Here is a 20,875-nt window from a genome sequence, read left to right as displayed (position 1 = left end):
CACACATATCTGCAATACCTTTTCCAAATTAGATAAGCATGAACCAAAATCCTGAACAAAAACATATAAGTCATCCATAAATATCTTTTAACAATCACCGACTAAATCTGAAAACAAGGCAGTCATGCATCGTTGAAATATGGCAGGGGCGTTAAATAATCCAAATGGCATTCTCCTAAATTCAAATGTTCGAAAGGGGCATGTAAAAGGAGTTTTCTCTTTGTCCTCAGGATGAAGTTCAATTTGGCTATATCTTGAATATCCGTCGAGAAAACAGAAATAGGTTTGACTCGCTAATGTTTCTAATATTTGATCAAGAAAGGGCAAGGGATAGTGATCTTTCTTTGTCACCGCATTTAGCTTCTGATAATCGATACATATCCTCCAGCTAGTTGGTAATCTAGTTTGGATCTCTTCCCCTTTCTCATTCTTGGTTACGGTTATCCCGGTAGTTTTAGGAACAACATGCACTGGACTAACCCGTGGAGTATCTGAAATTGAATGGATAAATCTTGCTTCCAACCATTTCAAAACTTCTTTTCTAACTACCTCTTTCATTTATTTCAAAAAATAAATCTTATTTATTTTGTACCCTTCGCTCGATGAGAAAATGGGTCAGATTCTACAGGATCAAAACTATGGGACTTAAGGAATAAGAAAGATCCTTTTCGAGTTTCAATTTGTTCATTCGGAATCTGGGTTCTTCTACTTATACTTATTTATTTACTTATTGTATTTATTGTACTTAATTATTTACTTATTGATTTAAATTTTCTTTTATTTTGTTTTTTTTATTCTTTATTTCATTTTGATTTTTTGTCTTTCCCTCTCTTTTTTTTATTCCCTTCCATCATTCCTTAAGTCCCATAGTTTTGATCCTGTAGAATCTGACCCATTTTCTCATCGAAAGTGCGAAAATAAATAAGATTTATTTTTCGATCAAAAGTAATATGTGAAATCTTCGGTTTTTTTAACTCTTCCTCTATCCCTATCCCATAGGTACAGCGTTTGAATCAATAGAGAACCTTTTCTTCTGTTCTGTATGGATCGATATTATTACATTCCAATTCTTTCCCGATACCTTCCAAGGAAAATCCCAAATTGGATCCAAAATATCTGAAATAGACCAACCAATAGCATATTTATAACTTCTAAGCATTTTTAGGAGTTTACTTTCTTGATGTGATGATAATGATGATGATATAATAAAAATAAAATCATTGTTCTCTCCTAGAAATGCATATTTCAAGGTAGATAATACCGGTTTGAAGTCAATTTTAAAATCCATAGCACAAACATTATGCTCAAAAGTAAAATCACCTTGCAAATCATGAGATGAAGAATACATAAAATCAAAATCATCATTAGAATCAATCAAGCAAACATCTTCACAAGCTTTTTCTAGATATTGCATTAGCCTAGACATGTTTATTTCAACCTTCTATTGTCCCACTTTTAATTCAACAACCCCTTCTCCCAATCCGTGTTCGCCCTAGCTGTAACTAAGAAAGGTCGCCCTAAGATGATACGAGCATTCCTAAGATCTTCGGTAACCTTCATACCAGCCAATATGAAATCTACAGGAAAATAACAATGCTCTATTCTAACTACTACATCTTCCAACAATCCATAAGGTTTCCTAATAGACCCATCCGCTAATTGCAGTTCTAAAAAAATTGCTTCTAAATCTCCAAACTGAAATTTATCATATAAGGCCTTTGTCAAAATGTTAACACTTGCTCCTGAATCAAGTAGAGATTTGGAGAAAACCATCCCCCCTATCTTGCATTTGATCAAAGGAGCTCTATGATCCCTGCATTTTTCAGGAAGGTTTTGTAGAATAGAACTCACAATTTCAAATAATAGGACATGTTCTTGCTTTCTACTATGTGTACACCAATTTTTCAAAAGTTTCACATAGGAGGGAATATGTTGAATTGCTTTTGTCAAAGGAATCTTCATTGTAATTTGCTTGAAAATTTCTAGAAAGTGCCCATCATGTGCATTTGGTTTCATCTTTGAAGTTTTCAAAGCTTCATGAAAAGGAATGGATGGCACATAGTCTTTAGGATCAGGTTCTTTGCTGTTATCCTCTACATCTTCATGAGATTCTTCTACTTCTACTTTTTCAGAAATATCAGGAAGAATTTTACCTATTGCTCAGAAATAGCATGCATGGTTTCATAATGATTTTTGGTAGAGATATGACTGTCAATAGAATGTAAATTTCTAGGATTAATTTCAGGTTGAGTTGGGAGTCAACCTTGTTCATGGTTGGGGGAACCATTATCATCCAATTTACCTTTTTGTTTATAGTCTGTCTTTGCCACTTGCTCTTCTTGCATCTGTTCCATCTCCTTCTTGAACTCTTGCATCATCCCCAACATTTGAGCTTGCATTTGTTCCATCTTATCTTGTTTTTCCTGCACATTTCTATACAGCTCATCATAAGAAAGGTTAGGGTTTGTGTTGGGCTGAAAAGAGTTCTATGGACTGTGTGGATAGAAATTTCATTGCTCTTGTGGCTGAAAGATGAGGGGTTAGATGGATAAGATGGCCTTTGCATGTTAGGTTGGTTGTATGTATTATCCCTAGGATTCAATGAATTTTGACCCATAGGTCCATTCATTCTTGGCCTATCAATAGCCATAACCTGTTCATGTAAACGACAATCTACCTCCACGTGATCGGCACAAGAGCAATTATGGCATAATGACATGTCTATTTGAGATGGTCGAGGTTCCTCGTGAGTGCCCATCTTATCTATCAAATAGTTAAGTAAGAAACTTTAACTAATTGATCAATATGTAACTCAGGTTCAACTGCACTTACCTCGATCATTCCACCTCTTCTTGCATTTGGGTTTCTTCCATATTGGTTGAGGGCGGCATAATAAACATCATTTTCTGCAAGGGTTTCTAAAATTTCAATTGCTTCATGAACGTACCTTTGTTAGCCGCGTCGATCATCTTCCATCTTGATCTCGTAACCCTGCATAAAATGTTTGGACTATCTCCCATTCTTCTAGGCCATGGTGTGGACATTTATGGGTCGATTCTTTTAACCTTTCCCATGCTTCTCCTTGGGATTCGTCGGGCTCTTGACAAAATTCTCTTATCGCTCGTCGATATGTATTTGTTTTTTCATCTGAGTAGATTTTTTTTAAGAATGTGATTTCCATATCTTACCATGAATTAAAATTCATAGATAGAGATATAAACCAACTTCTAGCTTTATCTCTAAGACTGAAAGGAAATAATCACATTTTAATAACCTCATTCGTAACATTAAGGAAGTGAAATGTTTGACAAATCAAAGTAAATTCTTCCTAATGCTTGTACGGCTCGTCATGAGATAAACCATGGAAATTAGGGAGTGACTGAATCATATGATGATCAATCTCAAAATTTGAACCCTCATCGATAGGTGCATTAATCTTAGTATGGGGATCCTCTCCTAAAGGAGCAAAATATTTGTTTAATCTACATCATCTACTTCCTTCATTTATAACAAAATTCTCAAGGTAATTGTTTTGTTTTTTCGAAGCCTCTCCTCGATCTCCACTTTCATTTTCAGTCTGTTTTTGTGATCGTCTATTATTCATAATGAGATATATCCTTAAAAATTGTAAAACTTAAAGAGTTTTTACGATGAGAGTTGTACCTTTTGTTCGTGTCTTCGTCGATCTCATGGGGCTGGTTGCACTGCTTTAATCATGATTAGCAATAGAGAGAAAATTACCAAAATAAAAGAAACCAAATCCTGAATGGCTATCCTTCCCCGGTAACAGCGCCAATTGATAATCTCAAATTTAGGAGTTTAAATTTTTTTCGTTGTTAATTGAGATTATTCAATAAAAGTTATATTTAACCGTACTTAAGAATACTTAGTTTAGTGATGAGTACGGACCATCTCCACAGCGAACGATGATTAAGGAACTAATTTATTATGATAGTGATGATCAACGAGAGAAGAGATGAAGATGAGAATAGAGGATATGAGCTTGTGATATTGAGTAAAAGGATGTAAGTTATATGTTAATATAACAAGTGAACGTTAAGGATGTGGTGATGGTTGAGTGCGTGAACGATGATAGTGGTTGAATATAAATGGTGTGATGGAGAGGATACAGAGATGAGATAAGAGAGTATAAAGGAGTAAAATGTGGGTAAAAATACGATGAAGAACACTAATTAAGTGAATTATGATGTTGGGAACGAAACAATGTAAGGCGAAGATGCTTACCTTAGATCCTTATGTTCCACCAGGATTACAGTAATTTACGAGTTCTGGTAAGCTCGACCTCTTCTCCAATGCTTCTCCCCACACACCAAAGGTACCAAGAACACACTTGATGGATCTCAAAACTCACTATCTTTCAATCAACCCACACAAGTACGAAGCAACTTCAAGATGAATTTCATAATGCTTCAGACCTCTATTTAGATTGGAGGGTATGGATAGAAAGAGGAGGGGAAGACGAAGCAATGCTGAAATTTTCAGCTCAATTGGAGTTGTAGATCAAAAGTTATGGCTGTTAAAAGTTGAGCCAATCCTAGCCCTAAATTTCATTCTCTCCTCGTCAGCGTCCTCATTTTTCATGTCTGTTAAGAAGTCAAAGCACCTGTGATTCTGTGCTTTTTGGTATTCCACGCTGGCACTTTTTGGATTTTGCGCCACGTGTACTTGAAAAAAGGACAAAGAAAAATAAAAGAAAAGGCATAAAAACTCTTTCTCGAGGCTGGCATGGCGGCGCGTCAGCGAACCACGTCACCCTCTTTCTTCTTTTTTCTATGTTTTAAATGAGTGGATATGAGCTCGCCACGTCACCCTGCGCAAAAAGAAATCCAAAAATACTTTAAATTTTCATATTACATAAAATAAAAGCCCAAAAAATACATATATTTATCTACTTAGAAAAAACATATCTGTCCAAATTTAATGTCTGAAAATTCCATAAAAATTATATTATTTGTAAATAATTATATTCTTTTAGAATCTATTGTTAGAAAAATTCCAAAATTCAGAAAATTCAGAAAATCATTCTGAAAATAGATTTAATCATTTTAAGCTTGATAACATGCAAATATACATGTAAATATGATCATATTAAAGCATTAAACATGCATGTTATCAATCACAAGTGACCGATAGAGTTTCCCTAGACATCGGGGATGGCCTTGGGTGACCAAGATAGACTGGTGACTGCCAGGAATGGCCGCAGGTGGCCGAGGATGGCCCGATGCAGCTAGAGATAACCCGATGCGGCCGGGAATGGCCAGAGGCAACCAGAGACGATCGGCGATGGTCAGGGATGGCCTGATGTTACCAAGGACAGCCCAATGCGTTGGAGGATGGGCCAGGGGCGGCCGATGGTGGCCAGGGATGGTCATAGGTGGCCGTGGACGGTCAGCAGCAGCCCAGGGATGGCCGGTGGCGGCCTCGGACGGCCGGTGGTAGCCGCGAATGGCCGGAGGCGGCCGCGGACCGTCGGGGGCAACCGCGAACGGTCAGAGGCGGCCACGGATGGCCGGAAGTGGCTAGGCATTGACAAATTCAACCACTGGAAGCTCAACGGTCTCGAGCGGTAAGGTGATCCGGCTAAGGCGACATCGATAAGACTCGACACGACCGTAATTGTGCGCTGAGAAGGATCAAGTTGATTATGGATGATTTGGTCGTCAGCGGCGACAATGACTGTTCTTTTGGTGATAGTATCTTCTTCACGACGGTGAACTGGCGGTGGCGACAATGGCGGTTGATCGGCGGGCATCATCCACAAACTACTCAAACATAAGTAAGATAATCTCCCTAACGGAGAGGATGGGACTCCGAGTGAAGAAACTCAAATTTTCAACAAGCAAAGTCCAACCGTTTCTTTGGGGATATCTTTCCTTATATAGGGTAGGGGGGGTTGCCCTAATGGGCCCAATTAGGGGAATGTCCAACGTGGGGGACTTCCCCTAATAGGCCAAACAAACCCAAAATATACAAAAACAAGACGTCAAGAAGCCAAAACATGGGGGCCCTCGATAAAGTCCATAACGAATAGAAACATGCAGAAAGTAAACGAACTATGGAGGCTTGTCGTCAAGCTGGATACTTGAAGCTCAGGTCCTTTGCATCACCTCAAGCTCCACAATGGGCTGAAGATGAGCTTGGGCTCGATCTTCCATATGGTCCCCCGTCATTGATGATGTCGAGAAAGAACAATGTAAGGCAACTATGATTACGATAAATCCTTATGTTCTGCCAGGACCCTGGCAATTTGCGAGTGCAGGTAAGCTCCCCCTCTTCTCTATTACTTCTTACCACACACCTAGTACACTAATAACATGCAATTTAAAGGATTAATTTCATACATATTGCATTTTCCTTTTGCACTAAAATGATTATAATTTCATGTTATCATACTAAAAATGAAAACAAATTACATTTAGTATAGTCTCCTGAATTTTTCCTATTTTTACTGGTTTTCCTGGGATTTTCAAGAAATTATTTAGTGGAGAACATGAAGAAAAGGGCTCTAAAACTGCTCTCGATAGTTTTTGTAGGCATAAATCTCCTATCTTATTGAAGTTTTTGGTATTTTAACTTGTTTTGGAAGAACAAAGGAGTTTTTTCCAAATTTTTAGGTGAAATAGGAGTGGAGGGAGTTATATCCAAATATTTCGAGGTCGGCGTCCAAATCAAATGTCACAAAGGCAAAGAGAGAGAAGACCAAAAGGATCAAACACCTTAGATTGCTCTAGTTTCATTTGTTAATATCTGAAGATCATACCGTCAGATTGGGCTCAAGTTTTGAGGGTTAGTTCTTCATTGTATCATGTTTCCATCCATTTGGATGGATCGACAAGAGGAGGCTCAAAACTAAAGAAAATTAAGGAATACTTAGGGGCAAAAGTAGAATTGTCTCACCCCTTTACCCTAGGTATAAATCACTATTTTTCTCTCTTTATTCATTCTTGGATGCTCAACCATAGTCTGCCGTCAGAGGGGAGCTCTCCTTGGATCAACTTTTATCATGGTTTTTTATTCGAGTTTTAGTTTCTTTCTTCATTTGTCTTGATGTGTCTTCTTCTAAATCGCTTTTGCTAGGGAAAATGTACAAGCCTTCATCTTGATTGAAGAAAGAAGTTATCTGCTGATCAGGTTCTATTATGAGACATAAAAATACCCTAAAAATTAGATAGATTATATGCCCCTTTACTCCATCTAAGTCACTACATTCTTCACAAACCATTATTATTTAAAAAACCAATACTAACTACTGTTATTATCTCATTACACTTCTGATTCTAGATCTTCTTTTGAGGACCAGGTTTAATGAAGTGAGGACCTATATTCTCTTCATATTCTCTTATCTCTCTACCTCTCTCTTCTCAATTACTTCCCTAAGGATATCTAAAGATCTATTAGTATTAGAAAGGAAATCAATAGAGATCATCACTATTTAATCTTTGAGACCTGATCCTCCCTGAATATCATATCTAATCCAGATTAAATTTACCAAATCTCCATTGTAGTTATCTTGAATTAAATCCTTGAACTCTGCTTCCCTGTGGACGACTCGTCTACTCATCATTTACATCTTAATAGAGGGTTCACTATAAATATTATTGTATAAGTTTATTACAAACAACGATAGTTATTAACCTAGATAATTACAGTAAAATTCAGTTTATCATACGCCAAGAACACACTTGATGGATCTCAAGAACTCACTATATTTCAATCACCCCACATGAGTAGGAAATAAATTTAATGATGCATTTTCATAGTGATCCACACCTCTATTTATAGATTATAGGGTGTGGATGGAAAGTGGGGGTGAAGATGAAAATTTTCAGCTCGATTGGACCTCTAGATCATCAAATATTGAGCTTTAACGGCATCTCCACGATGACATCTGTGAACAGCGGGGCGGATTATGCACTCCACATTTTTGCATCGCGATGAGGGCTCACCCAACTCCTGCTGGCACGAGTGATCATCTCTCGGCCTTCACTAGGTAACATCTTGTACCTTTCCCTTCCTACAACATGGCCGTGGGTGAGAAGGTCCGTGTGTAATTGGGACATGTACGCTCTCTCCACGCCCAAAAATGACTAAAAACACTACATTTTATCTATAAACACCCCTTATGTGGCATCCAGGGCACGGATGGATCGGTCTACGGGCACAACCGCAGGGTTAGACGTACCCGGCAACGTGATTTTTCCAATTAATGAAAGATCACTGAAAAATCATCCTTAAACTTGCTTCCCCCATTTTATGCATTATAATAGAGAGTGAGTTTAGATATCCATCATGCTTTTTATTTTCATCGTGGGCTTTGAGGAGAGGGAACAGAAAACAAAAGCTTAACAACACTTGCAAATCACCATGGTTCTAGCAAGGGAATGACGGTTTTGGTCTCCGTATCGATTTTTGACCAATAACTATAACTAAACTTTGGTACAGTCTAGGTTTATTCAGAGTTTGGTTTTGGTTCGGTAAAACATATAAGTTTGGTCAAATGTCTTTGAAAAAATTCATATTAATAGTTCAAAAATCAAAGTCAAAATTTAAAAATACTAATTAAAAGAGTTTAAATAAACAAATGTACTACCTAAAGATTCCTTTTTGCCATGGATGTACTACAGAATCAAAGGCAAAACTGTATTTGTGCACATTTTTATATATCTATGTTTGAATTTATGTATTTACTTATTCATAGATTTACATTATCGTAGATTTGCATATTTTAATATTAAACTATTAATGTATTTACTCAATTACATATCTAGGTGTTTACATTTTTGTGTATTTATATATTTGTATATTTACATATTCATGACATTTGTGTATTTTTTATTTATATTATTTTTCTATTTGTGTATTTATGTTATTTTCATTTTTACGTTTTTTGAATTTATGTTATTTGATTATTCATGTTATGTTCATATTTATGTTTTTTTATATGTTATTTGTGTCTTTATCTGATTTGGGTGATATGTATTTTTGTATTTGTATGTAATTTGCATTTTTTTTTTGTTTTTATAATTGTATTATGTTCATATTTATGTACTTTTTGTATATGTTATTTGTGTATCTATCTTATTTTTGTATAAATGTATTTTTTGTATGTGTTATTTTATTATTTATGTATTTTTGTATTTGTATGTAATTTGCATTTTTTTTTTGTTTTTATAATTGTATTATGTTCATATTTATGTACTTTTTGTATATGTTATTTGTGTATCTATCTTATTTTTGTATAAATGTATTTTTTGTATGTGTTATTTTATTATTTATTATATATGTATTTTTGAAGATAACATTTTTGCAAATCTATATCATTTTCCTACTCATGTTCAACATTTTTTGGATTTGTAATATTTTATCGGCATCTATTTGGAGTAAAGATGTGTACCGTAGTTGCCACAAGGTTTTTTGTTTGACTTTGACCAACCAAGGTTCAAATCCGACAGTAAACATATTTTTTAATATTTTTGCCTACAAAGTACTCATCTGCTTTTTGGTTCGGATTTCTCGTGAAAGCGAATCTGCCACTGAACTTTTGGTAAACCTGATATTCTTGAACCAATGGTATCGGTTCAGTTCAGTTTTACCGAATTTTGGTAAAAAATGGTGAATCCTAGTCCTAGCATAATGTAAGGACCTAAGGAAAGTGGCTTTGTCATTCATTGTCTTCTCTTCATCATTATTTTAAAACCATAATCCATATCATTACCTCACGTCCTTCCTTTTTCCATCATGTCTTACACATTTCATATCACCATGTCTTCATCATCTTTGTCATCAATCCACTTACACAAAAATTTCTATCATCACACAATTTTCAGTCTCCCTTACTTTCTCCATAACTCATTATATTGAATTCATCGTCAGTCTCGCCCTTCCTCCATATCTTAGTAAAATAACTAACTCCTACATAGTATTCTTCATATTAATCATTTTAAATCCTATTAAATCTCATTAAAAACTAGGTTTCGCCTTCTTGCCTTACATTTTCCTCGTTTATCTACCCCATATGTATTGTGTATCATTTCTCATCTTTTTAGACACCAATTAAATAATAGTAAATTCAAAATCCTACCAATGTGATCCTAACTAATTTTCTTGTCTTTGAGTAAAGGTTAATTTTATTAAGAGTTTCCTTATCGACCTGAGAAAGCTAGCTCTTTTGAGGAGTCTCTAAATATCTTTTAGGAAACAAGGCACTTAGATTCCAAACCTGAATCATGCCTGATGTAAGCTCACCTGAAGTTTTCGGATGATGGCTTAGCCATTTTGTGCAAGCACCTCATCATTCCCGCTAGTAATGGGCGTTGGGCTCTAGAGCCATAGTTAACATGAAAACTTCATGATTTGCCCAAGAAAATAATTAAAATAGAATCATAACAGACCTAATAAGCTAATACTCAAATCACCTTGACACAGATAGATGTGTAATTTCTTCATTCATCATGTGAGACTTGTTGAGCTCCTCAAGTTTGTATCCTCTAGACATGTCCACGTAATCCAGGGCATGTCAAATCTCCTCCATCTCAATGATCTCTGTTATTGACATGCCGTCATCGTTATGTCATTATAACTTGATCAAGCGTGAAGGGGAGCTGAGGTAATGTAGATGGAGGATAGGCACCTGAAGAATGCGGTCTGAGTGAATTTCATTTGGGGACTTCCTTCTTTTTATACTTAAATGGAATTTCTTCTTAAAAATTTTAAACTACAAGTACATCTTTTGACATCCAAGAGACCCTTTTGTGTGTGAACATCTAGGCCCATGTATCAACATAGCTAAAAACTTAAGCAGCCCAACGTCGATTGGCTTCCAAAAGAATTGTCTATATCTTTATATAGATTAATTCATCACAAATCATTCTTAACCCATCTATAGGTCTAGTTTCTAGCCTCTGGGGTGCCAAGATACACTCATTCTATAGAAGATTCTAAGGAGTATACTCACATAATCATGGAGCTTTATTTCATCAATTTTTGTATACATATAGTCACTTCTCCACTTGACACTCCTAGGATGACTTAGGATGTGGTCAACTGTCAAAGCATAAGCAATCATCTGATTTACTATTGAGGCCTTCAAAACTAATCACACAGCTCTTCTTTGATTATCTATTATCATCTTCCTTGAGTTGTCTCCTCTTATACTGAAGATTAAAGGTTGCATATTAACCACTCAATCATTTTAATAAAAAGTGTGTTTCAACCGAGCTCAGATGTTGTGTTAGTGGTTCTTGGACCTGAGGCACCAACCATCCATCCACAAGATGTCTTTGGTGTCTAACGTCCAAAACCCAGTAACACAATAGTGACACGAATCAATCTTATTAGTATTTTGGTAGAATAACATTTAAGAATTCATACGTATAAATTCAAATAAATATTATGATAATGAGCGCCCACCATCTATCCAAAGTGTCTTCACATTAATGGCTATGTGATCGACCATACTCATCATATAAGTGGGGCTAGAGAGTGTTATTTTATCTAGATATTTTGATGTCCTCATTGAGTATCATTTCAATAAGAATATTTAGCAGAAAGAGGTACGAAATTATTATAATTTACTAAGTCGGATCATGTATCCATGGACTTTGTCATGAGCATCACACGTGCATTATTATGAATACATTTTGCATAAATTATTTTTGGATGAGATATAAATGTGTGATTTCCTTGTGTGCCACATATATTTTCATCATGGGACACTATGAGTCGTACCCTATAGGAAAGGGACTTCTCTACGAGCGCAAGAATCATTTACATATCGGGCGAACTCCAATGTTAGAAATGTTGGAGACAAGGTCCATTGCAAAGGGAGCATTGGCTAGTGCTTTACGTTGGGGAAATCTGATCACCTAAAAATCTGAGAAACAGAAGATAATATATTTCTCTAGTGTTGGAACCAAATACTGTGCCATCGCTCAAATGGCTCATACCATTGTTGGCTTCACTTTCCGTTGAATAACTTTGGTGTGACTGCAACATACATGCATATGTATTGTGTTAGTTATCCGTCGTGTCATCTCCACACCAAATGTTAACTCATCAAACCAACTAGTGGATGTCTTCATCAGAAGCCTTGCTGGGGTTTCTTATGAAGTTATATGCATCGACCCAGGCATATTAGATCTCAATGCCCTAGCACGATGGGAATTGTTCAGCTATATTTATTCTCTATATATATATATATATCTATTAATCTCTCTCTCTATCTATCTCTCTATCTATCTCTCTATCTATCTCACTATCTATCTCTCTATCTATCTATCTATATATATATATATCTCTGTCTCTCTCTCTATCTGTCTATCTATCTCTCTATCTATCTATCTATCTATCTATCTATCTCTCTATCTATCTATCTATCTATCTATCTCTCTATCTATCTATCTATCAGTATCTCTCTCTCTATCTATCTATCTATCTATCTCTCTATCTCTCTCTCTATCTATCTATCTATCTCTCTCTCTATCTATCTATCTATCTCTCTATCTCTCTCTCTCTCTCTCTATCTACCTATCTATCTCTATCTATCTATCTATCTATCTATCTCTATCGATATATATTTAGAATTGCCTTGACAGATTTGGGATGGCCCAGTTGGGGACATGCAATTGGAGAAGATTTGAGTAGCTATTCTGAGTTGACCTGACCTATCCTTTTCTTTATAAATCATAACAATGCCTATTAAATTCTCTTTTATGCTGCATTGACTATAGTGGTATGCTGGACAGTTCTAGCTGTCCATGGTCTTCACTCTTTCTAGTAGGGCTTCCCGTTCTCTCTCCAATTTCCCATCATTTGACGGTCCTACTATGGGCAAGTTGATTTCAACTTTTGCACCTCTATTTCCTACTCCATCTACACGCACTTTACCATTGAGAGATCCAATGGTGGAATACCCTGGGGAAGACGATGATAGTGAAATGACTTCATCAATCTTATCGGTAGATTTCACTTCCGTGAATGTCTCAGCCAGGTATGTCTCTACTTGTCTCATTGACTCATGTGATTTTTCTCACATGGCACAAAAATCCCCACTACTTTACCACATACAAATCAGATGTACGGACTTGAGATCTTGCACAGAAACGAGAAGAGGGTAGAAGAGAAGGAGAAGAGAGGAGACAAGAAGTCGTTGAAGGCCTTGGCCGAATATCGTATTAATCCATCAAGTAATGCTTCAACAGTTGGCTTGTATTTATCCTATTAACCGTTGCTTAGATAGTTACTTTGTTTTAATCATAGCCATTGTAACAAAGTACAACGGCTATATTAGAACAAACTATGACCGTTGGATTTAACACCTATCTATCTTTAATCCTGACGCTATATTGAATCATGTGTATATTTCATCCTGGCCATCTATATTTGAACTTATATTTAATCCTAGCCACTAGTTCTCCATAACGGATATAAGGTACATGGCTTATATGTCGATCTGGAGGCTGATATGTCAAGAGTTGTGAACTCCGTTATCGCCCCTTCAAGATCAGTGGCAGAGACTCGAAGAAGTTGAACTTGCTTCTTAACTGCAGAAATCTGGTCTTGGGTAGAGGCTTCCTGAGAGCATATGCAAGTTGGCCATTGCTTCTAACAAACCTGATTCGTAAACTTCTGTTGGCGACTTGCTCTCGTATGAAATGAAAATAGATCTCTATATGTTTTGTCCGTGCGTGGAAGACTGGATTGGCATCAAGGTACGTGGCTCCGATATTGTAGCGCCATAATATGGGAGGATCTGTTGGTGATTGGTGAATTTCTTTGAGAAGAGACTGTACCCGGAGAACTTCTGTGGTGCAACTCTCCAAGGCTTTGTATTCAGCTTCTGTACTGGAACGAGCAACCGATGGCTGTTTCTTTGAACTTTAGGAAGCAAGATTTTTACCAATGCCGGTCAGTGCTGTCAGCTGCCCAGACTGCGTCCATAAAAGCATTGATCGTGAAGTTTGAACTACGATGAATCATAATCCACACAGAATACTTCCTTAAAGGTTTGAGCCATCCCTCTTACCCATGTTTGAGTCATCCCCCTTACTCAAGTTTGTGTGAAGTTTGAGTCATCCCTCTTACCCATATTTGTTCACGATAATTTTGCGGTTTTTTTTTTATCTTTGATCTTTGGTTGCTCTGTAAATAAACACACGCAAACACAAACGTGACATTGCCTATGTGATCTATAAGCATTCTCATATACATCAACGTGACGGTGGAATACGATATTCTGCTTCGGCAAGGAAGACATCCGTTCGCCACTCGGTGAATGGTAAGTCATATTTCCCTTCCTCCAAGGCTTCTCTCTTCGGATCCTCACCGACAGCTCATCTAACACGGTTCTCGGCGACGCTGCACTACTATTTCATCGTCGTCGTCTTGGTCGTCGCCATCGCGGCCGATCCAGGAAGCGCAGACCCTCCTGAGCTTCAGGAGCAGATGGAGGAGGACGCCGCAGACGAACCCGAGAGCGGCGCTGGAGCCGGTGAGCGACACGGCGGCGCAGACGAGCATCACAAAGGAGCCCTGCTTGTCGCCCACGTCCCTGGCGGCCATGGCGAGCTCCACGCCGGAGAAGAGCAGCAGAACGCCGAGCAGCCCGACGGGGAACTGCGCCAGCACTCTAACGACAGAGCTCCCCAGCGCCAGGCCCAGCACCAGCTTCCCCGCCCCCAGAATCACCACGCAGGCGCCGCTCCGCCCACCGCACCGGTACTGCCCTGCCAGCCCGCCCGCGCCGTGGCACACCGGCATGGCCCCGAACCAGCACCCCACCAGGTTCATCGCGCCTACGCTCGCCGCCACCGTCGCCGCCGACACCTCCCTCTCGGGGAACAAGTCCGAGGAAAGCTTGCACACGGCCACCACGGAGTTGAGCACCGACAGCGGTATCTGCGGCACCGCCGCGCGCAAAAACCCCGTCTTCCAGTCCTCGGCCGAGATCTTCACGACCCGGATCTTCGACGGCCCGAACCGGAGGTCCTGGACGACGGACGGATCACGAACGATGCAGAGCCCGGCGCCGGCAAGGAACACCAGCAGCGCCGCCGGGATCCGCGCCAGGGCGCGAGGCGCGCCGGGCGCGGCGGTGAGGATCATGAGCAGGAGGGCGGCCAGGGCGAGGAGAAGGCCGTCGGGGCCGAGCCATGGGCGCGCGGCGGTTGAGCCCTTGACGTGGCGGATGTAGTTGACGGCGGAGAAGGCGAACTGGAGGCCTTGGGAGAGCTGCACGCCGCGCACGACGGGGAAGGGGATGAGGCGGTAGCAGAGGGACATGAGCCCGGTCACGCCGAGGAGGAAGAGGACGCCGGCCGTGGTGATCCCGGCGGCCATGATTTGGGGAACGGTGAGGTGAACAGCGGACTCGGAGATGGCCACCGCGGCGATGGACTTCATGGGCTGGACCGGCATGGGCACGCCGAAGAGCGCGCCGGTGAGCCCGTTGTAGAGCCCGGTGAAGACCAGCGTGGTGCCCAGGTCGACGCCGTTGACGAGGGAAAGCGCGAGGGCGATGGGGATGTACGTGCCCAGATCGCCCACCGCGCCGCCCAGCTCGGACCAGACGCTCGTCTTCAGCCGGAGCCCCGCCACGTAGTACGACAAGGAGAGGCGGCGCCGCCCCAGCAGCGGCTCTCCATCCAACGCTGGGTCTTGCGACATCTTCTGCGATCCTTTCTTCCTGGCTCCACGTACAAATATCTAGTGGAGAGGGCGTCGCATCTTTGTATAACGGGAGGGCTTTGTTTGCCCTTTCACGATAATGCCGAGGCAGGAAATTCTGAAAAAAATTGACGGACTGGAGTCTTGGAGTACTATATTCGTTTATTGTTACGATTTCATCATGTGGAATCATGGCGGGGCCGGCCGAATACGAATCAGGACAGAAGCAGCATAGATGCTTAGTTTGCCCTTCCACACTTCTGGAGAGGCAGGTAACTCTAACAAAAGGTTAGGCATACAGTACTAGAATTAGAGGATTAGAGGAACCGTTTATTGGTGACTGTCATTCATGTTGAACCTAGGCGGAAGGCATGATTTTTTTCTGGAGCATTAGTCTTGGTACGAGTTCTTCATGTTGCTGGGAGTTTTGGATATTATAGGCGTTTATTGGTGAAAGTTATTCATGTTGAATCAACTAATCAAGGGGGATAGGGAGAGAAAGAGAGGGATATATATATAGAGAGAGAGGGAGCAATTAGGGAACGGCACGCCTGGGACGTGACGCCCCGGACGTGACGGGACGGATGAAGAGCCGTGACGAACGGTGACGTGACAAAATGTTCGTCACATCACCGTCACGTCACGCGTCCGAGGATTTTGAAAAAAACCATCACGTACCTGTCACGCGTCCATGCATCCTCATTCTGTCACGTCACCATCACGGTGACGACGTCGCCATCACTGGTGACGAAATTACTACAGAGAGAAGCTTCTCTTCCTTCAGGTCCGTCTTCTATTCCTCTTATCTTCGATCTGATCGATCGCCATCGCCAACGATCTTCCGTGTTCTTTTCAGGAGCTTCTCTATGCCGACTGCATCTCCGCCGACGAGTACCACGCCACGAAGCAGCCGCTGCTCCGAAGACTCGCCGCGCAGGGCACGAAAGTCGATTGTAGGGACGTGATCGTCCGCCCGCGCGATCCAACGGAGGAGTGGTCGGAGATCGATCTTCGCGATCGGATGGTTTGTAAGGAGTTCAAGAAGGATCGAATGGTGGTCGGTGATCGATCTTCATGATCGATCATCACGTACCCACGCCATGCGCCGTCTCCTTCAAGAAGAAGTTCAAGGACCACGTCGCCTCGAATCTGTTCGATGAAAAACCCAGGAGCTGGTTTGCGTACAACCCCTTCTGAGTAAGGTCTACTAAGTTGTATTAAAATTCCGTCACGGACGTCATCTGTGACGGACTTTTTGTCACGTCACGCGTCCGGACTACCCCGTCACCGTCACGGGCAATACGTCACCGTCACCATCACCGTCACGGCTCATCTGGTTTGTCACCGTCACCGTCACGTCATCCGTCACAAGTCCATCACAGTGACGCGTGACGTGACGGATGACGTTTGGCGATCCCTAGGAGCAATAGAGGGAGAGGGAGAGGGAGAGAAATAGAGGAATAGAGAAAGAGATAGCAGTAGAGGGAGAGGAATAGAGGAATAGAGGAATAGAGAGAGAGATAGCAATAGAGGGAGAGGGACAGAGAGAGAGATAGCAATAGAGGGAGAGGGACAGAGAGAGAGATAGCAATAGAGGGAGAGGGACAGAGAGAGAGAGAGTGAATGAGAGAGAGAGGGAGCAATAAAGGGAGAGAGACAGAGAGAGAGTGATCGTGAGAGAGGGAGCAATAGAGGGAGAGGGAGAGCAAGAGAGGGGATAGAGAGAAAGAGAAATAGATGGAGAGGGAGAGCAAGAGGGGGATACAGAGAGCAATAGAGGGAGAGGGAGAGAAAGAGAGGGATAGATAGAGAGAGAGCAATAAATAGAGAAAGGGAGAGCAAGAGAGGGATACAGAGAGAGAAATAGAGGGATACAGACAGAACAATAGAGGGAGAGGGAGAGAAAAAGAGGGATAGAGAGAGAGAGCAAGAGAGGGACACAGAGATAGCTATATATATATATATATAGAGAGAGAGAGAGAGAGAGGTATAGAGATACAGAGAGCAATAGATGGAGAGGGAGAGCAATAAATAGAGAGGGAGATCAAGAGAGGGATATAGAGAGATCAATAGAGGGAGAGGGAGAGAAAGAGAGAGCAATAGATCGAGAGGGAAAGCAAGAGAGGGATACAGAGAAAGAGAAATAGAGGGAGAGAATGAGAGGGATATGGAAAGAGAGCAATAGAGGGAGAGGAAGAAAGAGAGTGAGAGCGAGAGCAAGAGAGAGAATAAGATAGAGAGAGAGTAAGAGAGGGGGAGAGAGAGAGCGACCATGAGAGGGAGAGAAAAGGGGAAAGAGAGAGAGACTCAATTTTGCGTCTTACACATTCTTGACTTCCCAAGGACAGTAGTTAAAATCATATACCTAATGCTTTAAGTGAAATTTTTAGTCCTTTGCTCTAGAAAAAGAATTGAATATTGTAGAAAGTTGTCCATGTGTGTTTCCTCGGTTGAGGTTTTCATGAAAGTTTAGATATCTTAATGCAGGATGATCAGAAAAGAGAAAACATATTTTAAATGCAGAAGGTTAGTCAATCTAATTGCTTAATGGATGAATAATTTCATAAAATTCTTTATCATACTGCAAGCACCGTAACTTAGAATAGTAATTTTTAGTGAATTGGGAGGTGACAGGTGATGGGTCTGTTTGTCTCAATAAAATTAATCCAGATCTAAATTTATTTATCAAATCACTAGGAAAAATCTAAAACTTTTTTATTGGTAAGTCAATTTCTTTCCACTGAGAAATTTGGCTTTGCATCTGTGTTTTTTATAAAAAAATTATTTGTGTATATATCCATGGAGAAGGGAATAAAATTGAATTTTTCTTGAAAAGCTAACAATTAAATTTCTTCTAATGTCTATAAACCTTGAAACTTCGAAACAATAAAATTACATTAAAGTTTGAACTAATCTAGATAGTTTCTTCAAGATATTTTTTTTCAAAATTTATGTTGAGTGAGTTAGAAACTAAAACTAATCTGGATGCTATTAAAAACTGAAGGGTTCAACACTGTAACTTGAATTCTTAATGGTTCCTCTCTAAAGAAAAGCTCTTGGTACAAGCTTTGACTTATCCATACATAATGCTCCAATACATGGATGACTGTGCTGACTCGATTCATATAATCTCACCTTTCCAACAAACATAACTATTTACTCTTAAAAAACATAAGTATTTTATGATATTGGTTTATTTGGAGTCTAAAATCAGGAAAATTAAAAAGGGGAATGATATTCAAATATGCAAAAATTAATCTGGTCATCTTATGAGAATTGGACGGCATGACAATTTCAGGCCATCCGCTTTTCTCTTTTTAAAATCCAGATTGACAAAGTAAGACTGAATCAGACAGATACTAGTCCAGTCCATCCACTTGTCATCCCATCAACTCGTTCCCGCAGCATTCATCATATTTCCCCTCGCACCTGTGATGCACTAAGCCATCTCTGTCACCCACAAGTTGGTTAGTGCAACCTATTCTCCCAGCCCTCTAAGCCATCTCTGTGATCTGATATACAAATCATATATCCTTAAAATTCTGGAAATAAATATTTTATGTATATTTTGAATAAAATTAGTATTTAATTTTATGAAAATAAATCACTTGAATTTGTAGAAATTGGTTTTAAAATCTAGAAAAATTATAATGATAGAAGGAAAATTCCAGAATAATTTTTTGTTTAACTTTAATGCATACTATTATATACTAAATTATTTGAATAATCAACGCCATGAGTATATAATGATATAAAATGCCAATAAATGATAATTTTCACTATTTCCATAAATTTAATGAATAATATGCAACAAAAGACATCTAGATGCATATAATATTTGCATTTTAACAGAATAATTGAATATTGACTCAGTAGACCACCTTTTACTAAATCTTCAACCACTCAAAGAGACTTTAAAAAGCTAGGTAAAATTGGTTGTCAGAGAATAAAGGCATGGACCATTTTGTTATTCATTTCAATAAAAGTCTTTGAGGAAGAACTGATCCATAATAATTCCTTTTATGTTATTTGCAATTGACGTTCTTCACTATCTAACTTCCAGATTACTTTTTAAAAATGTTTGATCCAAGACATTTACATTTTCCTGAATTTTTTTTGGTTCAGCCCATTGAATGAAAATCATATGATTATAAATGCATCTGTATTATAAATTTTAAAAATGAATTGTTTTAAGTTCATGCCTTTTAACTGAAAATCAGTATGTGTACATATGAATCTGTATTATACATTAAAATTTAGCTTTGATGATCGCAATTCTTTTGTGTTTGACTTTCATTAATAATTAGATTTATGAATAATAGTTCAAATGTGACCTCTAATCAAAACAAAATTATGATACAATGAAGATCAAGGGCCCTCTCCACAGGTAACATATATTAGAAAATTAATGACTTAAAATGGTGATTATGGGATGAGAATAAATATTTTGTATGAGAAGAAATATAGAAAATATGAATGATACTGGGACAATGTGGTAATAAATATCATTTATTTATAAAAATTGAAGGACGACAGATACAAAGATAGTAAGGACAAAATACAGAAATGGTGAAGGGATGAGAATGATGACAAGTAGAGATCTATATGTATATAATAATAATTTTATATAAACTTTATTTTTGAAATAAGGGTTATGGCGGAATGATAATGATCATGAATGAAGGGATTAGGACATGCATGAAATGGATGAAGTAGATTTGGATGGATGGATGGATATGGATTGAGAAAAAGCCAGTAATGTAAGTGCTAGGAATTCACCTTAGATCCCTATATCCTGTCTATATAAAAGAATTTTTCTACTAAAGGAGATCTCCTTCACTTCTATTTTGTCTTCCAACTTCAATCAATGATGAGAACATTAAAATATCTTGATTAATCATGAAATCAATTATTTTACATACCATACCCATGTATATAAACTTTAAGATGGTTTTTATATATCGATCCACATGTTTGATGACCATCATGCCTGCAGAATCCTCAGATTCACGAAAGATTATGCCATAAATTTCTACATATCAAATTTGATATTATCATTGATTAATGGATATATGCCACATGTCCATGGATTTTCAGAAATATATGCTAATGGTCAAATTGATTGTCATTTTCTGGATCTGACAGCTCTCATTCCAAAACGTGTCCACAAAATTTTCCAAACTTCACACTA

At 39.0% G+C, this 20,875-nt stretch overlaps 1 protein-coding gene across 1 annotated transcript; it reads right to left on the bottom strand.

Moving 5' to 3' along the window:
• Positions 1 to 14,179: 14,179 nt before the first annotated feature.
• Positions 14,180 to 15,749, bottom strand: LOC144703899 (molybdate transporter 2-like). Its single transcript, XM_078576195.1, has one exon. The coding sequence runs from the start codon at positions 15,682 to 15,684 to the stop codon at positions 14,356 to 14,358; it is 1,329 nt and encodes a 442-aa protein (XP_078432321.1). The 5' UTR covers positions 15,685 to 15,749; the 3' UTR covers positions 14,180 to 14,355.
• Between the last annotated feature and the right edge of the window lie 5,126 nt (positions 15,750 to 20,875).

The sequence above is a fragment of the Wolffia australiana genome, chromosome 5 (genome assembly GCF_029677425.1).
Source record: "Wolffia australiana isolate 7733 chromosome 5, ASM2967742v1".
NCBI classification, from domain to species: Eukaryota; Viridiplantae; Streptophyta; class Magnoliopsida; order Alismatales; family Araceae; genus Wolffia; species Wolffia australiana.
Note: the sequence above shows the minus strand (reverse complement) of the source record. Positions and strands in the feature narration are given on the sequence as shown.